The 26,695-nt window shown below is 39.1% G+C and overlaps 1 protein-coding gene across 1 annotated transcript; it reads right to left on the reverse strand.

Annotated features, from left to right (window-relative positions):
* On the reverse strand, positions 1-26,380 carry LOC134744226 (protein asunder). The gene is made up of 13 exons (XM_063677964.1): positions 26,088-26,380; positions 25,901-25,975; positions 24,862-25,007; positions 24,564-24,710; positions 22,834-22,924; positions 22,117-22,245; positions 9,754-9,864; positions 9,268-9,428; positions 9,009-9,149; positions 7,567-7,717; positions 1,689-1,831; positions 1,124-1,269; positions 1-662 (listed from the first exon to the last, which is right to left on the reverse strand). The coding sequence occupies exons 1-13, from the start codon at positions 26,301-26,303 to the stop codon at positions 376-378; spliced, it is 1,944 nt and encodes a 647-aa protein (XP_063534034.1). The 5' UTR covers positions 26,304-26,380; the 3' UTR covers positions 1-375.
* Positions 26,381-26,695: the final 315 nt, after the last annotated feature.

Here is a 26,695-nt window from a genome sequence, read left to right on the forward strand (position 1 = left end):
TTTAAATGAAAGTTAGACGAAATCAATTTTCTCCAGAAATTTCTTCAAAACAAGTGACAATTTCTCTGAAAATCGACTTAATTTCAACGTAATTTTGATACTTAAACAATCTACAACATTTGCTGAAACTATTCTTATACATCAATTTGTATAATTTACCACCATGATTTTTTGATGAATTTTTAAAAACTGCCCCTTCTCTTCATGCATTACCGGTGACGCACGCTCGCGACCTCACTATTAAAAGGCAAGATGAGAAGACGTGCTAATAGAAATCAATACTTGTTATATAGATATTACGTAACAAAACGTGTATAATTTCAACGACTAAATCTATCAATTTTACATTTTTGCTCCAATATCGACTACGGCCTCTTAATGCTGGGCCTCCACATCCTGCTGCAAGTGTTGGTAGAGCACGGCCTGCCGCCCGCCGGCGGCCATGCGGCCCGCGAAGTCGGGGCGGCGCGAGGGCCGGGGCGCGGCCAGCAGCGCGTCCAGCACGCTGCGCGCCGCCCACACGTCGCCCCCGCCCGCCCCCGCCCCCGCACCCGCACCCGCACCCGAGCCCGCACCCGCCCCCGCACCCGCACCCGCCCCCGCCCCCGTCGGGGACAGCGGCGAGTCGGTCGTCGCTCGAATTACGGATGCGCGGTTGTCACCTGAAAGGTACAAGGTACGGCGGCTTTAAAGTAAAGTACGGCTGCGGCCAGTGAAAATGAGCTGATTAAATGGTGACCCTGAAATTTACACACTTAGGGTCAGTTGCACCAAACCGTCCGTCACCGTTAAAGCGTTCGCAAATTTTTTATTGTATGGGAATTTTCATAGTACTCTGTTGAGTGATGTTGATCAGTCTGTTAAGTGTGGTTGGTGCAAATGGCTCTTAATGCGTTATTCATAAACGCATTAATTACAAGGCTGAATTAGTTTATGAATCGTTTGTCTTTATCTGTTTGTTTTTGTGTTCGTCATTTTGACTTATGTATTTGTATGAAAGGGATAAAACATAAGTTCAGGCTCGTAAAGTTTTATGAATAAGGAGTTAATAAATTCCTACACACGTATCCGTGTCTCAGCAACGGGGGTAGTAATAGTAGAGTATTAGTAGTTGAATACTGACTGTCCTGGTGGTTGTGCGCGCGGCACTCGAGCAGCGTGCGCAGCAGCGCGCGGTGCGCGGGCGAGGCGGAGTGCGCGCGCACGAGCGCCTCCAGCTCGCTCCACACCTGTCGCCACTGCTCCTCGCGGCGGCTGCTCGACTTCCCTCTGCGAGAAGACACATCACGAGTTAAATCGAAATCAAAAATCACTTATTTTATTACACTGCGAAAATTCAGGACCAATTCAGAAGATTTTTCCTTCCTCTTTGACTCAGGAAAATACAGGTTTGTGTTTGAATCTGTAGGTAAAATTTAAATATAGAAGGTAATGAGGGAATTAAATAACAAATTAGGAATACATGATTTCCCCCGAAATAGGGAGTATTACTGCAATGTTCTGCCGCGGCATGCAGGCGCGATACATATAGCGCCTTAGGTATTCAACAAAACAGCAAAGCACATTACAGCAAAGTGGACATTTATATACGCCGACGATGTAACCTGATCCCATCACCTCATCACCATGTGGGAAGAGAGAGAGACGTATTAAACGGATAAAAATCAGGTCAGGGTTCAGAGTCGTACCTCAAGTTTGAAGGTAGTTGTGCAGTGGGGAACTCGTGTCGCGACTCCATTCCCAACAGCGACAACAGCACGCCGCGGCACGTGTCGACCTCGTCCTCCGTCAGTGTCTCTTGCACCACCAGACGGGTCAAGGGCTCCATCACCTTGGAAATAATACGAAAATGAAAGTTTTTGATACACGCTTGTGTCGCTGACTGTATTTTTCTTTCAGCAGGCAACTAATAATACTCAATGAGACAAACCCAACAAATCCAAAGACAATTAGGTTACATTTTTTTTTCACATCAGTCCCTATTATGAATACCCTCCTCTGTCCATAATCAGATCAGCTCGATGGTACGATCCAACCACAGTGCGACCAAAAATGAGATGCAAGTGTGTGCGTAAATTGTCTATGTGAGATCAAAAATAGTGATGTCATGTTAATAATCTATCGGTGTTTGATTACTTTATCGACTACGTTTTCAAATGTGTTGTTCCCTTTGTTTCTTTTATCAATTACTTTTATTTTTATCTGACCATTTTTGAGTTTGACAACGGCCGCGGATGGCCGAGAGAGTATCACAGTAATTTTTAAGTTGAAAAATATGAAGAAATCAGGAAGAAGACTATTAAGTTGGGACAACAACAGAATATTTATGTGGAGTCCAAGTTTCCCTGTTATTGGCACGCAACCTCATTATTAAATTTATCGTTAAACATGTGCACCTTCATAAAGGTATAACAATCTTTATTATTTGAAGTCAGTTATAAAGGTTAATATGTTAATGATATCTTGTGAAGAAATAATAAAATTACATAGCTATTTATATTAGTTAATAAAGTCAGCTCAATCTAATAATGTGAATAGACCCACTCTATTTAGCTTGCAAAATTAGACCCGAACAAACATATATTGCGAGTTAAATAAAACCTTGTAAAACAGATAATACGTATACATAGAGGACATGGACAATATTTATTGAACGGGCAGACGTAATGCGTAAACCCTTTACAGGCCTGAATTGAATTTATTGAGTGACCAAAGGCTCGGCTCGCGTGTATTATTTAATATAATTAATGAATCGTTGGTATACATACTTACATTATCCTATTCTGTATCTATGTATCGCAGGGGCGACATCTGTTCAAGCCTTTCAGTGTGCCTCCTCATTGGTTATCAGAAACCATTTTCACTGTAATAATTCATAATGCGATCGGTTTCACGCTAGGAGGATATAACCAAACGGAGTAGCCATTAACAGGCGTTCCACTCTGTCGAAAATAGTCGGCCAATGGTCATACACAATTATGGACTGACGTTTATCTGACATGGCTATTTTGATGTTACGTATACATTTACGTTCCCCTCCCCCGCAAAAATTGGCAGACTTTTTTGTACAGCAAATTACAGACGTGGCGTCTCCGTTGGTCATATCCTCCTAGGTTTCACGTTTCACTTGATTTTTCACCTGTCCCGTTGTGTATCTGTAATCAAATCTTGCAAGTTAAATTTGACCCACTTCCCGGTTTCCGATGAAGCTAAAAATTTGTATATACATATGTATACAAAGTCGGGTGACAATGCAATATTAAGGTACCATCGAGCTGATCTAATGATGGAGACAGGAGGTGGCCATAGGAACTCTGTGATATGATAAAACAACGCAACCTACTCCTATTGTAGAATGGGGTTTTATGTATAGATGGATAGCGCCATTATAGCTTGCCCCGTTTCTCTAGGTTTGTTCTATGAGATTTGGCTTAAAGGGCCTGGCATCCAGGCCATAATATTAAAAAAAAAACAATACTGACACAATTCTAGGCATTGACAGGGCAAGCTATGCTGGCGCCATCTGTAAAATACATCAACCGGCCAATTTTATTGTCTCGATGAGTATTAGCTGCCTGTGGAAAGAAAAGTACAGCCAGCGATAAAAGCTTGTACCAAAAATTTCATTTTTACCAAAAACTTTTGTATTTGATTTTTAGGGTTACCGTGCCCACAGGGTAAAAACGGGACCCTATTACTAAAACAAAACTCCACTGTCCTTCTGTCTGTTGAAAATTTCACAGACGATGTATTTCTGTTGCCGCTATAACAAATACTAAAAAGTACGGAACCCTCGGTGGGCGAGTCCGACTCGCACTTGTCCGGTTTTTCATATAAAGCCTGACCAGTAATATATGATCATTGTCAAAAGGGCGCTGTTATTCTCATGTATAGGGTGACAGTTCAGTATAGAATGAAAAAATTAGTTCCAGTGAAATTCCGCAACATGGCGCGTGATCATATATACCTGGTCAGGCTTTAATAATAAAGGCCCCGGTATAAAAGAACCGGTCCTCTAAAAAGTATTTTATTTAACATAACAAGTGGCAACAGATAGAAAATTCGATCTCTAATCTAAGGATAAACTGTAAGTACTACAAAGAAGACGACGATTCATAAAATTATACTTACGATGGGCAGTCGTTAGCGTGTTTGGCCTTGTAACACCGCCATCCAGTGGTTCGTCTAGGGATTCAAGTGTTAACGCCCATGGTGGAAATTAATTTTGCTACTATGTGACACATACTGCCTTTCACTTTACCAAAGATAGAAACTCCGTAACAGACAGATACAGTCTAAGGAAAAAACGTGCCTCGAAAATCAAGAAAATTTGATGCTCGAACCTTTGGCCTACTCTCAAATAGATGGCGTTGACGGTTTCGTTTGCTATTTAACAATTTTAACGTTATCAGTGAAAGAACATGGGTCAAAATCATATAAAAATAATTAATGCGAATAAAAAAAATATTTATCCATATATAAATACATTTTATGGTATTTTTATACATCTTCATTTTTAATTGTAATCGTGTGTCGATAGATGGCAGTGAATTTACTGTGGCTACAAAATTTACTATGACAGTACCGTTCTATCCTATTATATCCTCTTTGGTTTTAGGTACTATGAGCCCTCCTAGCAGGGAAGAAAAATGGCCACTTTGATTTCGTCTTAGCGGGGAATAAAAAGCGCTTTTCCGAATAGGTGATGTGACTGATGTGAAAACGCCGTACCTCAAAAGGAAAAAACGAAATCCTTATAGGATAACTTTGTTGTCCGTCCGTCCGTCTGTCTGTCAAGACCCTTCGGGAACGCGTGGAGATTACGAGTTGAAATTAAGACCATATGCACAGGTCTATGGTCCCTTGAAGCTGAGCGCTTAGACTAATCTTTTTAATTTATATCTAGAGTAGACGAAGATGACTCTGCAGCGATTTTGATAGGATAGATTGTAGTGTTATTTTAAACGTCAAACTTCTAGGAAATTATGACGTATAAATAACAGTTGCACAGTATATGCTATCAAAATCGCTGCAGAGTTATCTTGTTCTAACTACCCTATTACCTTTTCTTAATAGCAAAATGCTAGCTCTTAGGATATATAGGGCCAGTGTAAACCTAAACTGTAGATGTGCCTCGGCCGAGGCGGCGCGCGCGAGGTACGTCTACACTGGCCGTTTTGTGCGCGAGGAAATTTCCTCGCGCGTATGCTCGCTCTGTGTGGATCCGATCCGGCATTTAAAATAATTTATTACGATCTCTTGTGTGTGTCTAGTGTATTCGATTCGTTATTTTGAATCTGCTAGTTTCATACAATAACGGCCCCGGTATAAAAGAACCGGTCCTCTAAAAACTATGTGACATTGACGTCACAACTGGCAACACCGTGTCGTAGAGAAATCGATCTCTACGACAACTGTTATGGAAACAAGGAAGACGTCAATTCGTAAAGTTAAACTTACAATGGACAGACGATCGCTAGTTTGGACTGGTAACACCGCCATCTAGTGGCGTTTTTGTTAGACGTAAAAACATGATAGAATCGTGCCGCGTGCAAAACATTGATTGATATTTTTATTCCAGTGGATCGACTATTTCTTGTCGTTATACTGTCCCGTCAGCTAGGGACATAGTAGCATAATCTAGTTGGTTCGAAGGAATCGTACACCACGATTTAGTAACCCTAACCCGGTTTCTACCAATTTACGGAAAGGGTTTATATCTTCCACAAAGAAAGAGTAATTATGGTGACTATAATCGCCTTAATAACCGATTTTAGAGAGTGACCCAGGATAACGATACCATGGAGTGTCGTGCAAAGTCGATTAAATCCAGGGATAGTCCCACAACACGTGTCGCCAGCGACGTCGCGGCACTACTCCCGACGTGTGTCGTGGGACAATAATTGTCTCTAATCTATCCGTGGCTTAACCCTCTAACAAAGTTGTCAATGCCACAGACTACGCACTTACGCAGACACCGCATTATGTAGCATTTACAAAGAGCACAAGGTCACCACACAGGTGCAATTTTACTTGTAAAGTGCTAAGATCCGAGTATTGTATTCTACACCATTTTATAACATTAACAACCCACTAGCGCTTAGACAAATCATTTTAATTTATATCTACCCTATTACCTCTTCTTAACACATTCGCGTAGTTTTTTGTTTCGTTTGGCCAAGTTTGGCCTATGACACATGACGTCACTAGGCGTCCGCGAACGTGTTATTAATAGCAAAATCCACTTATATAGGATCTATTTCTATGTATAGCCATTTAAAAATAGTAACCAATAACGGCAATTACCATTATTAAGGAAATAATTTAATATTTATTACAATCTCTTGTGCAGGTCATAATTATTTTGAATTTGCTAGTTTCATACAATAACGGCTTAACGGCCCCGGTATAAAAGAACCGGTCCTCTAAAAACTATGTGACATTGACGTCACAATTGGCAACACCGTGTCGTAGAGAAACCGATCTCTACGACATCTGTCAAGACTGTCAACGACGAAAACATCGATTCGTATAAAATTAAACTTACGATGGCTAGTCGTTAGCCAGTTTGGCATTGAACACCGCCATCTAGTGGAGTTTTTGGTAGACGTAATAATATATGATTGAACCGTGTCGCGTACAAAAAATGACGTGACGTCCAAATAGGTAATAATTATTTACTTTTCAACACACCAGCTCGTAAAGGCTGTCTTTATTCTTCAAAAACGGATGGTAAAGTATCATTTTATCTACAAGAGTGCCAAAGTAATATGAATATGTCAGAAATTTCGAGTTGCTTCTGAAAAAAAAAACAAAATTTGATGCTAATGCAGGTGTGTCTCACTCTGCGATTTCGTCGCGTCGCTACAAGTACCTGCGGCCGCCTCAGTTTTGAGGTTTTTCCGTAGTAATTGCCGCGCACCGCCACGGAATGCACGCCTGCACGCGCTTGCGCCGGCTTGCGCGTAGTAGACGCGTTAATATTAGGGAGTGAATCTTCTGTACCTAGTACTATTATATATTCTGTGGCTAATGTAGGATTGACAGGGGAAACCTTCGTAATGGCGCCATATGTAAAAAGCTTCGAACTCTTTTATTCTAGGGTCGATCAAGTATTTCTCGTCGTTGTTCTGTCCCGTTAGCTAGGGACAATAGTAGCATGCCTAGTTTGTTTGAAGATATCGTACACCGCGTTTTACTAACGCGCTCAGTTTCTACCAATTTATGGAAAGGGCTATACCTATAACTACCACAAAAAAAAAGTGTATGATGACATTAATTGCCTTAGAAACCGGTTTTAGAGAGTCACCCAGGAGAATGTAACCATGGCAAAGATTGACAAGAAAGGTTGATTAACCCTCTAACAAAGTCAATCAATAGGCGGGTCCACACAGAACGAGCCGCCTCTCGAGGAAATTACAGCGCGAAGCAGCTCGGTCTATGTAGACGTACCTCGCCCGCATTGCCTCGGGGGAGGCAGGTCTCCACCGACCGAGCTGCTTCGCGCGACAACTTCCTCACGAGGCGGCTCATTCTGTGCGGACCCGCCTGCCGCCTGATACTCACGGAGCCCAAGTTGAAGACGAGCGTGGAGGAGATGGTGAGCGGCCAGTAGGTGGTGTGCCGCTGCAGGCGCGCCTTAGCCCGCGCGTTGGCGCCGGCGCCGCGCAGTGGGAACAGCCGGTTCTGTTGCATGAGCGCGCCGAACTCCTTTATTCTGAAAAAAATAATTAATCGAATGTTAGGATGCATCTTTTCTTAAATATATTATATTAGGCTGGGAAGTATATCCTCTCAGGCGCGGCTAGACGAGAGGTCTTTAATGAAATTTCATACAAAGTGGCAGGTCTAGGCCGGTGGTGGCAAATATTTGTGATGCTGTATCATGGCATTCAGCCGTTAAAAAAAACTATAAACAATATTTTTGGTTCGTAATGACATTCTGCCATTACGCTTTTTTTTTCTTTTTTGTATTTCTTTTTATTATTGAATAGGGGTGTTAAAGGATAACCTATTACAATACGACATGAACAATCATCATCATCATTATTTATTATTATTATTTCATTGCATGTTTGAGAAATGCACTATACATACCTCGGCGTGAGATGTGTATTCAGCCGACAACCCCTTACTTCCCGGCCTCTGTAGTAATGTACTATTACAAGCTTTTTTTAGTTTCACCTGTCCCGTTGTCTGTATGTAATCAAATCTTGCGACTTTCTATTATTGGGTGACGATGAGGTGCAATACCATCGAGTCAATCTAATGATGAAGGCCGACTGTAGCTAAAGGAACTCTGTGATAAAACAACGTGACCTTATTATGTCTGGGTTTATTAGAATTGTCTCGATGCCGATGCGTATTAGTTGGCTGTCGAAAGAAAATTACAGACAGCGATAAAGCTTGTAACAAAAAATAAATATTTTACAAAATACTTATTACTCCGAGGAACCGAGTGCGTTGCAATATATGTTTAAATGGAAAAATGTATCTTGATATTTACGCTTCACGCCAATAGGCACGAAAGCTCCCTTGCGCATAGCGTCTGCCATGTAATAGCCGAAATCGAGAAATAAAACTTCAACTCTTCATACTATACTAGTCAATAACCACCACTCAGTGCTGCCCCCAATAGTTCACACACACTGCCATTAGCTTCAAAATGTCTACTACTATTCAATACAAGATGGCGCTAGTAGTAGATCCACAGCTGCCAAGGGCCTGACACTCTTTGATAGAGAAACATAGTCCTATTGTGATTCCTATAAGAGGACAGAGGAAATAGTGCCATGCTTTGTCCTTATCACCGACCGGGTGGCATCATAGGTAGGAGGCGATGGCGAAATACCGAAATTTATAAGTGAAAGAGAAAAAATGCTGTGCTGCCCAAATTTTATATGAATATTCATTTTCTTACCCCCGGTTGCTCGTCGGCGCGTCTATAACTATTTGTATATATTATGTCTATGACAGCTGCCGACCTGTAGCGGGGGGTGGTGTAGTACCTGTAGTCGGTGACGCGGCCGCCGGCGCCCTCGGACAGGGCGGGCGGCTCGTCGTAGGGCGCGCGGCCGCCCAGCGCGCCGATCCACAGCTCGCCGCCCTGCGCCGCCAGCACGTGCGAGGCCGACCTGCCGCCACCCTTCCTGTAAACATGGACGATTAATCATTAAACAGTGTTATTTCAGTGAGACGCAGTGATCGTCACCGGTCATCAGACATGGCGGAGGGCCGCCGCGCCGCGCTACCGGCGAGTCGGTTCACCTGGGCACCTCGAGCGTGACGGAGCGGCCGTTGAGCAGGAAGTTGACGAGGCAGGCGGAGGGGCGCGACGCCACGTCGGCCGGCGTCACGCGCCACAGCGGCCCGCCGCACCCGCCCGCGCCGCCCTCCGCCCCCCGAGGGGTCCACCACCGCAGCACTACCTGGAATGCGCACCACTATACTCAACACATACCCAACTTGTCAGTAGAAAAGGCGCATAATTCAAATTTTCTATGGGAAATCAACCCTCCGCGCCTACATTTTTTTAATTTGCCGCCTTTTTCTAGTGACAAAGTGGCCGCGTCCGAGATACATGATTGTTAATTGTAGATTGTTAACCGACCGACAGGTGTATTATGGATGGCCTTTTATCCGCGTGATAAAATAAATATCAGTTTTCAATACCTTGTGATTGAAAATAAAAGACGCTGTCATAATCACGCTCCCACAGAAAATATTGTATGCTAAACTTGTCAACAGACTTACAGATTCCGTGGCCTCCGCAGCTGTTTGTGCAGCTCGCAGTCCGGCGTGGGCCTCAGCCGAGTGAATAATTTCTACGTCGTAATTTGCGCTGGAGCTCGCGTTTTGTTCTTCCTGTAACAATAACAATACAGTATCTTAACGGTAACTAAGACAAAAGGTGTCAAATTGTCAATACAATGACAATATAACTGTAAGGTAACTATATTTATTGCTAGAATTAATACCGATCTTATTGGGCAATTTAAAGATTCGTAATCAATAATTAATAATATTTTATTTATTAAGGGATAGTCAATTGACTCTTTGGACAAGTCACGTGGTCTGTCACGTGACTTGTCCAACGGATCGACTGAGGGGGTAGACTGGCGGGAACAGCCGGTTTAAAAACACAAGCGACCACCTGCCACCTGGGCAAGGCATTCTGTCGCGAGCCTTGGAACGAGACGGATCTCTCGAAAGAGCGCTGTTTGATAGTTATAAGAAGGATTGGTGGATGTATGTTAGTGGGTAATATAGTGTAAGGAGTATCAGGAAATATATTTGGATAAAAATGTATGTGATGTTTTTATCCTGACCTAAGGACCCCAATATAACTTAGAAATATATTAAAAGTGGAAAAATTCACTGTCTTGGGTGGGACTTATTTCTAAGCTTAATAGCATCGTTCGCAGACGTTTCTGCTTAAAACAAAATTCATTTAGTATGGGATGACGCATCGTTACTGGTAAATTTCCAATATGACTTGGCACTCTGGTAGCCGTTTAAGAAGTTTTATAACACTCTTACGGTAGATGTCGCTAGAGCCTCTCTAGTGGCTAGTGGGTGGTATGGTGGAAATATTCGCTGCATTGGGTACGGTCTTGGTGGCTCAGATTCATGGTAGAGCACTGTACTATGTATGGTAGAGCAGTGGTCGTGGGTTCAAGTCCCACCCAAAGTAGTTTAAAGTACCAAAAGGGCGTGACTTTCGGTTTCGCGCACGCCTCCCAAATGTCCGAAACACCTTTGTTCCGTTCTGTGATGGGTAAAGTAACATATAACTGAAACTAAGTAGTCAATGTTTAGTACCTACTACCTACTCAGTTATTGTCGTATATATCAATATTTATTAACTTTAAAAATGTTTATAGTGTAAATTACATGATGTGCATGTATACTACCTACTCAAAAAAATAAAATAAATTAGAAAACAATAAATAGAAAATTTAACAAATACTCCCAAAAAACGATAAATCAACAAAAAAAGTAAATCGTAGTGAGCGTATTTTTTTATCGCATGATTGTGTTAGAGACACTTCGATACTATTTTAATTTTATTCTGTTTTTACACCATATTAGTGTCGCTACTCACCTCTAGGTGACGTTAGTAGTGTCCTAAATCCTCCTTGATTTTAAGACTAGCTTTTTCTGTTATTATGCTATTTAACCAAGTAAAGCGATTATATGGTACGAACCTTTCGTAAAACGAATAATCGATTATGAAAAAGGGAAAATAGTCCTTACCCCAGTTCCGGCAACGCTCTTACTAAGTATTTGTATGGGCTGCTAGTGTCACATACACCAATTATATTCTGTTGGTTGCTTGACATAATGATATTAACTCACAATATTACCGAAAATAAACACTTTATTGATACGAAAATATTTAATGAATGATAGTGCTAATGAGGACACGCGTGATAGGTTCTATGATGAATGTGTACTGAATCGTATTTTATTGCTTTACGCAATTGTAAGTAATAGGGGGTATAACTGCAACGTTCTTTCACCATTCACCAGGGTGCAGCACTAACCTTTTTAGTAAACCATAGAGTAACTTATACATACTGTGCCTTTAACAGTTTTTTTGACAAGTTTTCAGAGATAATAAAATATGACATCGATGCATCAAGGCGGTTTGTTTACAAAGAACCTAACGGGAAACGCGAATCCGAATTTTCGCTATTTGCCTCTTTATCGCTCGAATATGCAAGAGTGACAGAAATGTTAGATAACGAAATTTAGATTTCCTTGTTTCACGATAGACCCTCAGATTGTGGTAGTGGCGCCCCCTAAGCAGAGTTTCGCGTAATATTCCCTATTTTGCTGAGATGGCAATGTGTGGTATAATATACCGTACAGTATTTGTGAATGTGTTAAATATGTTAATCTGGGTAACGGTATTTCATATAAATATTCATGGTCAGTAAATGATTGAATTGATTAATGATAAGGATGGTATTCCATTCCACCTGTACAATTTATTTTTCCAATGTGCATTGCCTCTCACTCTCTATTGAGCAAAATGTGAGACGCAAATACACATTGGACAAATATATTGGACAGATGGAATACCATCCTAAGTATCTAGGCTAGGTTCTTAGGCCTTCACCCGATGAGGGGTTCTTGTCCACCACAAATAATTAATATTTTGTTGTATTACAGAAAATTACATATGTGAAAATTGACTTAACAAATAACATCATGCAAAATAAAGTTATTTTCTTTCTTTTTTTCTTTCAACAATAAATATATGAAATTTATATATGTAAAACAAACACTTATTATGGTTGATAAAAACTGACTTATTTTGTTGTAATGAAATATAACGAATTGGAATTGAAATAAAAGGCTTTTTTTATTTTATTTTTAAGTAACTAGGTGCCCCTCCGTAAAAAAAGAGAGGAGCTTAAAAAATTGCCATTATGATCGTCTAGTTTAATGGAACAATGGTCTAATAGACCATTGTGAATTAGAACCCGCGAAGTGCATGAAATCTGTAGTCTAGTATAATTTACAATAAACAGTTGTAACCATGAATCGTTCCCAGAACAGCGCCATCTATTGGCGTATTCTGGAAACAAATCTAACAGTATCGTGAAACTTAAAGGTTATATGAATGTTAAACCTTCAAGAAAAGAGCGTACCACTTATCTTCAGGCAATTTTTCAGCTCGTTTACTTCCTACATCATACAAATATGAGCAAATAGTAGTTTATGTGACTGCTACATATCATAATGTAAGCCATGAAAGGCATTAAAACATCCCACGAGAGTACAGTTACATACAGTCTATCAATTAAAACTTTATTGCGTGCTCTTACTTTTATTAATTTTCCTGACGTTTTGAACGTGACATTACGTTCTTGGTCGCATGCAGAATGGCGAGGAATTCTAGACACTTGCACTTGGTTTTGATTATTCGTTTTAACGCTTGAGTGTAAAGTTTAAAGCCCGGTTCACATTTGTCTGACGTGTCGTGTTGTGTGCATCAGACAAATGTGAACGCAACCATATTAAATGTATGAAACCGATATGCGTCACGACACAACACAACACGACACGTCAGACAAATGTGAACCGGGCTTAAGTTCGCTTAATGTATGGAGACGCGCGCGAGAACGCAACATGATAACGAATAAAACCGGCCAAGTGCGAGTCTGACTCGTTTCGTACTTTTTTTTTAAAAACACTATTGATTTATAAATCTTAGTGGGAATTGTATCAGGATGTAGGTTGCACCTATTAATGTAAAAACCATTCTCTTCGTTTTATATTATCTTCCTATGTCTGTTTCTTTCCCCAATAAAGAAAAAAAAAAAAAACAATTTTCGGTGGAAGTTTGCATGGTACATCATAAGAATGGGGAACCCCCAAAATTTATCGTTTTTTTTTCTATTTTTGTGTGAAAATCTTTATGCGGTTCACAGAATACATCTACTTACCAAGTTTCAACAGTATAGTTCTTATAGTTTCAGAAAGAAGTGGATGTGACATACGGACGGACACGGGTTTCGTTTTTTACCATTTGGCTACGGAACCCTAAAAAGGAAAATGGAGTTTATTTAGAAAGATAACTATTGCAGGTGTGGGAAAAAATATCACGAGCCTCTTTGTCCTTCATGCTTGCATTGAGGGTGCTGTTTGCTGGTGGTGGTGGTGGCCTAATGACAATATGACAATGACATATGTAAAATAATACTGCTTGCACTTGGGGGGCCATAATTCTGTAACCTAAATTATATAAAATAAAGTTTTATTCTATTCTTTCATCTTTTCACTTTAATCTTTACCGACCTTACCGTGCTATGAATATTATAAATATTATTATAATAATAGGGAATATTACGCTTTATCTAACATTTCAGTCACTCTTGCGTATTCGAGCGATAAAGAGGCAGATAGCGAATTTTCGGATTCGCGTTTCCAGGTAGGTCATCTGTGAGCAAACCGCCTTGATGCATCAATGTCATATTTTAATATCTCTGAAAACATGTCAAAAACCTGTTAAAGGTACAGTACAGTAACAAGTGACTTTAGTGCGGTGCGGCATATGTGCGATCGTGTGTAAAAGCCGTAACAGACTACCGCACCGCACCGCGATATTGGTGCGCCACACCCATAAGTGAGAGCGAGAAAGAGAATATCTCGAAAAGCCGTAGTGGTGCGGTCAAAATATCTCTTTCTTGCTCTAACTTATAGCTGCGTCCTTAACGTACGTACGGTGACCACGGTGCACACTATCGATACGTGCGCCGCACCGCACCAAGGCCGCGGTGAGGTGTGGTAGTCTCTAACGGCTTTTACGATAGTCTGTTAAATACGGCTATAATATTTCTTTCTCGCTCTAACTTATAGCTGCGTCCTTAACGTAGGTACGGTGACCACCTTGCGCACTATCTCTTTCACGCTTTTTGGTGCATCGCACAATGACCTTGGTGCGGTGCGGTAATGTGTTAGGCGCTTAAGGTGGGCCGCCGTATGCTGAGAGCGAGAAAGAGATATTTTGACGGTACCAAGGTCGCGGTCCAGTCGTTGTACAGACTTTCAGAAAAGTAAATTTAAAAAAAAACTAAATTAGGTCCAAGGGCCTGACACTCTTTGATAGAGAAAGATAGTCTTATTGCGATTCCTATAAGAGGAAAAAGAAAATAGTGCCATGCTTTGTCTTTATCACCGACCGGGCATTTTGTCATGGTCGGGTTATGGCATCATCAGGAGGCGATGGCGAAATACCGAAATTTATAAGAGTGAAAGAGAAAAAGGATTATGCTGCCATACACGAAACTGTCAATACATGAATATGTCTTTCTCTTACCCCTGGTCGCTCGGTTTCATGCACGAATTAATAAACTAGTGGATGTGAAATGACTCCTATTTAGTATGAAAACCAGTGTCGCTAAACTCACACATTCATAGCCACGTTAAAATACGTCACACACTTACAAAATTGCTCTGATTCGTAGCAACTTTCCATACCAAAAAGTTATTACCGGTGGACATTTCTCGAACGAATATCAACTGTAGGCTACATGAGTGACGGTTTAAAATATAATGTCAAAGCTATATGACATACGACTCTTTCATTATCTCATTCATCTCACAAAAGCTCGCTCAACGTTCACCTAATACAACTACTCAACACCAGATGGCGTTATTTTATATAATTTTAAAATCACTTACTTATTACAGGCGAGAAAAGGGCGAAAAAACCAGTATAAGTAAGGTCTAATTACGCATGGTTTGTTACGGATCTCACGGTCACGTTACACTGGTGTTTTCGAGACCTCTACAGGCCTGCGAGTAGCTAACCGTTGGAACTTCTTTCCATTCGACGATATAGGGAGGGGACAGTGTAATCGGAGTGTTTTATCGATATTTGTGTGTTCAGTTAGGTATTGATATTTCATTACCGTATGTTTTAACACATTTAGATGATACTTTATTTATGATTATAATATAGGTAGTGATAATCGTGATTGTATGAAAAATAATATGTAGTACAGTACAACAAATTTCTAACTAGAAATTTGTTTCTTATTAATTGACCGACTAGGTTGTTAATGTGAACATTAAATATATCTTAAAGTCAAACAGATAAAATCATAGTTCTTTAAAGGTCTATTAACTCGGTATTGCTGTTATTTTGTGATCACAAATCTGCAATTACTTACATAGGTAAGTATTCGTCTTTAACAATATATTTACTTGTAGCAGCATTTAAGGCCAATCTAGACGGGACAACCTGATTAAATTGTCAAATTAATTGTATGGTGTGAAAGCATACATGAAACTGGCTCATCGATCCCACTTGATTTGATTGTAAGATTGTGACCTATCAAATCAGGAAGGGGGGCGGCAAAATTCCAATATTTGACGCTAGTTTGCGTGGTACGGAACACTTTTTATTAATTAAGTGAGGCCGAATGTCACTAATAATTACTAAATTAGTAACTAAGTTTTAGGCGTGTGGACGCTAGATGAGATGTATGGCAATTTTATCCCCAGAAATCTTTCTCTAAGAAATGCTCCTAGCAAATGGTGCTATATTTTTGCGGAAACTAATTTTCTTGCCCAGTAGCATTGATCCATTTATTTTTAATATCGGCATCTTGTGGTAACCTACAATAATTAATAATAAAGAAATAGAAAATATAAAACGTTTATTCATGGCACATTGCATGCATTGTACGCATAAGTGCATTAAGTACCTAGTCTAATTATATTAACGATGAAAATATGATGGGTGTAAAAAACAAAAACGTATGTAAAGGAATACGAAGGTTTGAAAGGTTGCCATGAAATGACCCCGACTTAACTTAGTGCTTGATGACCAGAGCTGCCATATTTACTAAGACATTGATTATCCCAAATAATAATTAGAAACGTGTCTAAAATAATAATTTATTACCGAACTACCAAACATCAAACTTGAAATATCGTAACTTTAACTTTATCGATATAAATATCGACATTGCGCAGCATCTGAGTAGCGTAGTTATTTGACATTTAGGATAGCGAATATTCCAGATAAACGTAAAGAATAGTGACAAAGGATTGTGAACTCTAAGTTCTAACTGATAAAATATAGATTTACTTAACGAACATTCGTAAATAATGCAAAAGAAACAGATTTTTCGTATTTATCGGATTATATTTAAATAAATAACCACCGGTGATAGGAAATACCTCCACGTGAAAGATTTTTTAAACCGCTGTGATTTCTGCAGCTTAATACTGCACAATACGGCATTTTAAATTTAATTATCAATTTTTGTTAGACGAGCGTACGTACGACGTGAATGTCATTCGAGCATGAAGTTTACACAACAACTGAGCATAGTCTGTGCATAAAGTGAGTCGGTCGCTACTAACTGTCGGATAGACGGGAACGCCCACTTGCCATCTCCATCCTACTCCGTGGTTTCATGTCTATAACTACGTGTATATACTATGGTCTACCGCGAAAACCGAAATTCGCAAATTGCGGGGATCTCTCTCTTTTACTCCAATGAAGGTGTAATTAGAGTGACAGAGAAAGATGCCCGCAATTTGAACTCCGATTTGCGTTGTTATAGCCCAGACACGGAATGTCACGGAATGTTTGTAAAATGTTTGTAAACTTCAGTCTCATGAACTCGCGCACCGAGGGTTCCGTACTTTTTAGTATTTGTTGTTATAGCGGCAACAGAAATACATCATCTGCGAAAATTTTAACTGTCTAGCTATCACGGTTCATGAGATACAGCCCGGTGACAGACAGACGGATAGACGGACAGACCGACAGCGGAGTCTTAGTAATAGGGTCCCGTTTTTACCCTTTGGGTACGGAACCCTAAGCACAAGTGTTATAATATCTAGGATTATGAGCCAAAAATCGGTGGAATAAAAACGTCGTTTTGAGCAAGTGTGTTGAAAATATAAAATTATACATTAGCCCTATGAAATTTTAGGCATGAGAGCCAAATGGCAAGACAAGAAAACAACGCGCAGAAACCCAGCGAAGGCCGAAGGCCGAGCTGCGGGAATGAAGTGCTCGCATGCGGATCTTTTCTTTCTACCAAAAATACAACTTCAATACTTTTTCCCTTTAGAAAACAAAATTACTGCACCAACAACAGCACCAACAACTACTACACATCAACAACAGCACATGGATGCCTGAATGAATGAACATTTTATGAATCTTTTTACATGTAATGTTTTGATAGGATACTTTATGTACCCATTTTTATTGCTCTTGAGTTTTTTTTATTTCATTAAGCGTTCAGTCTTAGGCTGCCTGTCCACAGGAGCGGAGCGAGGTGGCGGAGCGATGAGCGAGGAAAAAATCCACCGATTGAATGGCATAAAATCTCCGCTCTGTAATTTTAATGAAATTCTATTGCTGGATTTTTTCCCCGCTTACCGCTCCGCTCCAGTGGACAGGCAACCTAACTTTTAGAACCATACTCTAGCGGCGTTTTGATGCCGCAACGGGTCTCTAGTATCCCCTATTGGCCTGGCATAAACGCCGGGCTTCTAAAAACTAGGTGACACTAAGTCGGTCACCTGACAACACTGTGTTCGAATAATTCGAAATTATAAACTTAAATCTTCGTTCAGTGTTGAATTTACGGTGAACAGTCGTTAGCTAGTTAACCTTGTTATACCGCCATCTATCGAGGAAACTAGGTATTTCTTTCACACATAATGTTTAATACCTGTAGCAATGCGTCAAAATTATGAGAGCAAGCCAAAACAACTTTATTATTATGTCTTACAGTAATATTTTTTTTATGAATTTGTCAATTGATATCGTTAAATTTGGTATAAATCGATTTTTTTTCTCAATTGCTACCTATGACAAGGGTCGTTCTCAAATTATATGAGTGCGAATACTGCGATCAGCCTCAACTCTAAAAAAGTAAGCTCACTTATTTCTCTATGACTCCGTCAAACTTTTCATACATTTGATTTGATGGAGTTTAGACGGAGCCACAAATCTCGAGACCCGAGAAATAAGTGATGTTTGATACATTTGACATCTATATTATTGGTTTTAAAGATACTTAGAGATAAAAATGTCTTTATTGCACATAAAAAAAGAGAACAAAAATCGCTTTAATTGAGGCCCAGTAGGTTCGTGTTCTTCTCTCACTCTCACTGAGCGTGAGCGAGATGGATGTGCATGCTCGGTAACATGGATATCATGTTTTTGAATTTTAATTTGTTAGAAGTTTTAACAAAAAAAAATATACCGGCCAAGAGCATGGCGGATCATGCTCAGTGTAGGGTTCCGTATATGGAGTGTATAGCGTCCATAGTTCCGTAACTTCCGTAGTTACACGTCCGTCAAAATATACATTTTGCAAAAACTCAAAAACGGCTCAACCTATAGTTTTCCTTGAAAGTCTTTACTATGCTTTACTTTCACGATTTTTTTTTATATTTGTTTGGATCCATGGTTCATAAGTTAGATACATTTTTTTTTCTTGCACGGTGATTTTTTTCCGAAAATATTATGTTTATCAAAAACGGTTTCTTGTAGACTCATATTCGTTTTGTAAGACCTATCCAACGACACCCCCCGCTTAAGCGAAAAAAAAAACATTAGTGGGGGGCAAAAGGGCATCAAACATCAAAAAATCATCCCTGCATTTCGTTCAATGTACACTGCGTCTCACGCTCTCATTAAGCAAAATGTGAGACGCAAATAAACATTGGACCAAGATATTGGATAGATGGAATACCACCCTGAGCGATTATGACTATTACAACGTAAAAACATATAGATAAATAAATCGTTTCATAATATTATGATGGCTTGGCATAAAAAAAATATACACCAGGCCTACCAAAAATTCTATTTGAGGCCAAGCCTTAGAAAAATTCGATTATAAAACAACACTGGATGGCGATGGCATACATCAAGTGTAGTCGTACAATTTAACGTTAGCTAGTTTCGTTGTGTTATAACGCCATCTATTATCGTAATCATATAACGTTCAACAGAAGTGAAGTCTTGCCAAAGATAGATATAACTCCGTAATAGATGGATACAGTCTAAGGAAAAAAACGTGCCTCGAAAATCACGAAGATTTGATTCTCGATCAGATGGCGCCACTAGCTTTGGCCTACTCTCGTATAAAGGGCGTTGACGGTCTCGTTTGTTATTTATAATTTTAACGCATACCAGTATTACCAAAGAACATGGGTCAAAATCATATAAAAATTCTTCATTTTTAGTTCTAAAGTATGCCGATAGATGGCAGTGAATTTACAGTGGTTACAAAATTTACTATGACAGTACCGCTCTATCTTATTATATCCTATTTGCGTATTGCGCAAGGATGGTATAGGGACTATAGGGGATATTACTGTGCTGTATTATTACATTAAATAACAATGTTCAATGCAATAAAATAATAATGTGTGTTGCAATGTTCTGTCACCAGATCAGCACAAGCCTTTTTAGTAAACCATAGAGTAACTTATACATACTGTACCTTTAACAGGTTTTTGACAAGTTTTCACAGGACCTACCGGGAAACGCGAATCAGAAATTTCGCTATCTGCCTCTTTATCGCTCGAATATGCAAGAGTGAAGAGATGTTATATAACGAAATTTCGATTTTCTTGTTTCGCGATAGACCCTCAGATTGTGGTAGTGGCGCCCTCTACGCAGTTTCGCGTAATATTCCCTATTGTATGGAGGTCGTCGATCTTGAATATATATTATATTATTAAGTATTGTTTAGATAAGTTACTTTAATCACTGTGCACTGGGTTTCTTTTTCGCACCGATAGGGAATATCACGCGAAACTCTGCGTAGTGGCCGCCACTACCACAATCCATCACAATTTGAGGGTCTACCGCGAAACAAGAAAATCGAAATTTCGTTATCTAACCTCTCTATTACTCTTGCATATTCGAGCGATAAAGAGGCAGATAACTCAATTTCGATTTTCGCGTTTCCCGGCCCTTTGTAAACAAACCGCCTTGATTTAGGAGGATATAAACCAACGGAGACGCCACGTCTGTAATTTTCTGTACAAAAAAGTCTGCCGATTTTTGCGGGGGAGGGGAACGTCAAATGTATACGTAACGTAGTGGTAATAATAGCCATGTCAGATAAACGTCAGTCCATACATTGTGTATGACCATTGGCCGACTATTTTCAAAAGAGGGGGAACGCCTGTTATTGGCTACTCCGTTTGGTTATATCCTCCTAGGCGTTGATGCATCAATGTCTTATTTTATTATCTGTGGAAACTTGTCAATTTAAGGCACAGTATTTATAAGTTACTCTATGGTTTACTAAAGGGGCTAGTGTTGAATTCTGGCGGCAGAACATTGCAGTAATACCCCCTATAGGGCGTTTGACTGTATTTAAAATAAATTATTTTACACCATGCAAGAAATAAAGCACCAGAAGATAAATAGAGAAATGTAGATAGCAGTTATTTTTAGCAAAGATAGATATAACTCCGTAATAGATGGATACAGTCTAAGGAAAAAACGTGTCTCGATAATCACGAAAATTTGATTCTCGATCAGATGGCGCCACTAGCTTTGTCCTACTCACGTATAGAGGGCGTTGACGGTTTCGTTTGTTATTTATAATTCCGTTAAAGAACATGGGTCAAAATCATATAAAAATAATTAATGCAAATAAAAAAAACATTTATCCATATTTAAATACATTTTAACGTATTTTTATAAATCTTCATTTTTAGTTTTAAAGTATGTCGATAGATGGCAGTGAATTTACAGTGGTTACAAAATTTACTATGACAGTACCGCTCTATCTTATAATTATATCCTCTTTGTTTTTAGACACAATTTCAATTTAAAACCCGTTTTAAACTATAAAGAGTAGGTAATTTTATTGTGACGTCACATGCTAGTGTTTCATATAAATTCCACTAGATGGCGCTAGTAGTCACTAATATGTAGTAGCAAATCGTTTTGACAGTTCGAAAAAAACCGGCCAAGTGCGAGTCGGACTCGCGCACGAAGGGTTCCGTACCATTACGGGAAAAAACAGCAAAAAAATCACGTTTGTTGTATGGGAGCCCCACTTAAATATTTATATTATTCTGTTTTTAGTATATGTTGTTATAGCGGCAACAGAAATACATCATCTGTGAAAATTTTAACTGTCTAGCTGTCACGGTTCATGAGATACAGCCTGGTGACAGACGGACAGCGGAGTCTTAGTAATAGGGTCCCGTTTTTACCCTTTGGGTACGGAACCCTAAAAAGAAACTGATTTGACTAGTAATCAAATACCCTATTGTAAGTCTCTGTTTCACCCAAGGGCCTGACACTCTTTGATAGAGAAAGATAGTCTTATTGCAATTCCTATAAGAGGAAAGAGAAAATTGTGCCATGCTTTGTCCTTATCACCGATCGGGTGGCATCATAGGTAGGAGGCGATGGCGAAATACCGAAATTAATAAAGAGTGAAAGAGAAAAAAATCCTATGCTGCCCAAATCTTATATGAATATTCTTTCTGTTACCCCCGGTCGCTCGGTGGCGCGTCTATAACTACTTGTATATACTATGTCTATGGTTTCACCCAATAGTTGACTGGCCCCCTTTTAAATCTACGGATTACCTTCATCGGTATCCCGGTGACAGTGGTGGTGACCAGCTTGTAATGTGGCAACACTAAACGCCCGAGCAGTGTTGCCAGCGCGCTTGCTCTGGAAACTATCACTTCGACGCCCATCAGGCCGTTCCCCATCTGAAACGTATGTGGCGAGCATATTGAATTATCGTCGTTTGGTATCAGGAAGTGTCATGTTAGAAATTATATTTTTTATTTGCGTTTTTACGTAAAGGTACGATTGAACAGGTATGACGCTAAGAAAATAAAAGTTACTGTAAGTCATAAAAAGTACACATAAGATTCATACACGTCCGCACTCCGCACGCCCGAAGAGTCATAGAATTTATTGGTTCCCTTATATTCCATGACTTCTCTTTCCGCACAAATTCTAATTCTGAAGAATGTTTTGTACCAACTGAAGTCAATGGCAAATCGGGGCCTGTGCTTGGTCAAATTGGGATAGTCTCCGTCAAATAGTTATGCCACTAGCAGCCTGTGTCGCGGTGAGTATTTTGGTACCAATACATAAAAAATGTTTCAATAAAATGGGGGTTCTCAAATATATTTTTTATGTGACACTTTACGTGTTCAAATTTTTTGCGACTCGCTTGTAAACTGGACGTAGCTCTACATATATAATCTAGACTTCTAGAGTATAGAGTATAGTAAGAGTAAACCCCTGGAATAAAATATAATTTTATCAATGTTTCTTTATTGTCTTACCTCTGTTAATGGTTGATTATTCACTCTGATTTCGGCTTTCTCTGGAGTAACGTTTATTATTACTAAATGGCAATATTGGATAGGGTAGGCCCTGAAATTTATTAAAGTAGATGTTACATTTACATTTAATGTACATTATTGCAGAGGCCAGGAAACTGCAATTTGTGGATGATTTTCGAGTTCACTTCGTCCGACAAAGAAGACAAATCCACGAATTGCGATTCCTGTCAAGGCATATATAGTGCTTTTCTCCAAACATGCAAGGAAATAAGGTATAATAGTCATTATTTAAGCATCAAGCATCACTCAAATCGAACCTTCATATCAAAAATAATATCCCACTTAAGTCAGTCGATTTTGGAGCAAAAATGTAAAATTGATAGATTTAGTCGTTGAAATTACACACGTTTTGTTACGTAATATCTAAATAACAAGTATTTGTTTCTATTAGCACGTCTTCTCATCTTGCCTTTTAATAATGAGGTCGCGAGCGTGCGTCACCGGTAATATATGAAGAGAAGTTTTTAAAAATTAATCAAAAAATTATGGTGGTAAATTATACAAATTGATGTATAAGAATAGTTTCAGCAAACGTTGTAGATTGTTTAAGTATCAAAATTACGTTGAAATTAAGTAGATTTTCAGAGAAATTGTCACTTGTTTTAGTTGTTTTGAAGTAATTTCTGGAGAAAATTGAATTCGTTTAACTTTCATTTCCTCGAACTCTAAGTCATATAACAAAAAAATAGCCACAACCGAATACAGAACCTCCTCCTTCTATGAAATTGAAGTCGGTTAAAAATGTAATCTGATAAAGTTCAAGTACAGAATATGTGTAATACAAATTTACCATTTTTAGCAGTCCAAACTTTACGAAATTTACAAATAAGAGCGACAAAATCAGTGCTTTACGCGCGTTTACCTAAACGTCCATCAGAAATATAATCATTACTAATTTAGTGAGTCTGTTTTCAAAAAAATGATCTGATAAAAGGCAAGATAAGAAGACGTGCTAATAGAAACTGGTACTTGTTATTTCAATTAGGTAACAAAAGGTGTACAATTTCAGAGACTAAATCTATCAATTTTACATTTTTGCGACTAAAATCGACACCGGCCTCTTAAATTATTTTTTAAGCCGTGTAAAGTAAAAACATCCTTAGTGATTGGGTAATTGGCCAGAATAAAACTTCAATAGACTCGTCCTACAAACCGGAGCTGCCTCGAGCGGCAATCACATCGCGAGGCGGCTCGTTCTGTGTGGCTCGCCTATTGTTTATTTTTAGGGTTCCGTACCTCAAAAGGAAAAAACGGATACCCTATAGGATCACTCGTGCGTCTGTCTGGCTGGCTGTCTGTATTTTCTCCGAAACAACTGGACCAATTAAGTTGAAATTTGGTACACATACGTAAATGAATTTTAAACATGGGGGGGGGGGGGGGGGGGGTTTAATGAAAAATGTAATTTGAAAAATATACAAAATAGCTCTTCACAACAAAGTTTACAGAATAGATCACAGGAAATACTATGAGAAATATGCAGTCAAGCGTGAGTCGGACTTACTTACTTAGTTTTTGATCTGACCCCTACGGATTTTTCACATAAAAAATAGGTACATTGTTAAAAATTGTGTTATGTACGGAGCCCTTGGAACGCGAGTCCTACTCGCACTTGGCAGGTTTTTATGTTTATGATACAATATAATTTACATCTTTATAATAAAACTTACTGTGGCTGAGCAGTGCTCGTCGACTCAGATGTACTAGGTTGACTGGAAGCTTTCTTGTTCTGCTGGATGAGAGCATTCAACGCTATCTCTGCCAGACTCCTAATAGAGTCATCATCTCGTGCGCTCGTTATGCAGATTATTCGACCCCTAAAACAGCAAAGTTAATGTAATGTTAGTGTAATTTTATTGCCTTGCTACTGCTTAAAATATCAACATAGTCCAATATAAAATAACATGTTAATATTTTTTGTACAGAAAGTCACCCAGTAATCCCAGTATATTCCTTTTCCAAGCTTACCTATTTTGAAAAAGTGCTTCCGAGTTTGGCCTAGCAGATTGTGTGGGTGATGGCTCACTTAGGGCTTCAATGGCGGCGCAGAGACCCACGACGTCACCTCCAGCACCACGCCGCACCACGCCAACAAGGCACAAGCCATTAAGGATCTGAGGATTAGTTCACTCACAGTTTACTACTTAGAAGTGAAGTTTATTTTTAAACTTTTATATAAAATACAGATTAACTAGAATATTCAACCATAGAAAGATAGATTAAAGGCATTGCGGTGACTTGATAGAAAAATATAAAATACTTACAGGGCACTACAACGTATCCGGATTAAGCGATATTATTACTCGTAACATAAATTACAGGGTGAGAGGACACTCTCTGAAACTGACACGGACGCAGAGTAGTAGCAAACTCCAGGCGACTCTTCCTATCTAACCGCATAGTGAAAGTGTGGAACAGTTTGCCTGAGTCAGTGATCAGTGAACCCTCAGTAAACTTTTAAAAACAAATTCAATGAACACTTTCAAAGAGGACAAAACACAAGTGGACATTGATGTCCATGTATCAGATTTAAGCTGCCTGTACATTCACATACAATAATAATAATAACACTAATTATGGTATTAACCGAAATAAATGTCACATATTCACCATTACTGCAGACACCATTGCTACTTAGGAACTACATGACATCTATTTTAGTTTTTAAGTTACATAACTCTCAGATACACTATTAGTCCATTAGGAGCTGTTCCTGGGTATTGTTCCATTTATTCTCTGGCATAAAATAAGAAAAGGTAGAATAATCAAAATAATTAGCCAGTTGCTCTCTAGTTTATTCCGTCATGTTTCATTACACAATTCTTCAGGCAGACCAAAAACAATGTGAAGTTACCAGGTAGCTGCATTATCCCTCAAATTAACAGGCCACTAAACTCAACTATTCTGCTGCCCTGTTACGCAGATTTCGTTCTCGTCGTTGCTTTTAGTACGCTAATACGTAATAAATAATTGCTTAGTATAAATTTTAGATTTATCAACTACTTACATGGGTTAAGTTCTGTTGTGCTGCAACCCAAGTATTAAGGATGTGGGCTGCAGAATCACTGACAACAAATCGGACCTGAAATACAGAATATAAAAGCAAATTCAAGTAATTATAAAAAGAGTAATAGCTAGGAGTAAATAACCCTTTTGAGGCTCTGACTTATACACTCAAGAATATGAAACCTTACCAGTTTGCCTTCAGGAAATAGATCCCATACTATTCGGCAGTATTCTACTGCAGCTTCCACACTGCAAGTCCATAGCGACTTGCAAACAGGCGGTAAAGGGACATAGCCAGGGCCCCGGCTTTTAGAGACATCGAAGTCTATAGGATTGTCCGATGATATACCAAAGTATGGCGTATGATCGAGTACGAAAATAGTTTTATGATTTGTAGGAAACATTTTTAGAACATATACGGTTAACCGTTTGTTTTAAGACATCGCTTAATTTATGAAATTTATAAAAATATTTGTTCAAATCCAATGATATGATCCAGTCACTTTGACTTTGACATTGACAATTTTCTACAGCACAGCACAGACTATGTAATGAATGAATGTATTGAATGATAATCACAAAGTGAATGATTTGCAGTGTTGCTATAAAGCAATATATTTCTCGGCCTAATTTCACTAAATAAATTACAAAAAAAAATTGTTGTTGTGTGTGTGTGTTGTGGTTGTGTGAAATCATTCGGGTGTAGTCAAAAAATATGTACATTTTGAAATTAAATAATACTGCAAAATCTTGTTATTCTAGCTGTCAGTTAAAATAAATAACTAAGAGTTAATTC

Source organism: Cydia strobilella, chromosome 9 (genome assembly GCF_947568885.1).
Source record: "Cydia strobilella chromosome 9, ilCydStro3.1, whole genome shotgun sequence".
In the NCBI taxonomy this organism is placed as follows: Eukaryota; Metazoa; Arthropoda; class Insecta; order Lepidoptera; family Tortricidae; genus Cydia; species Cydia strobilella.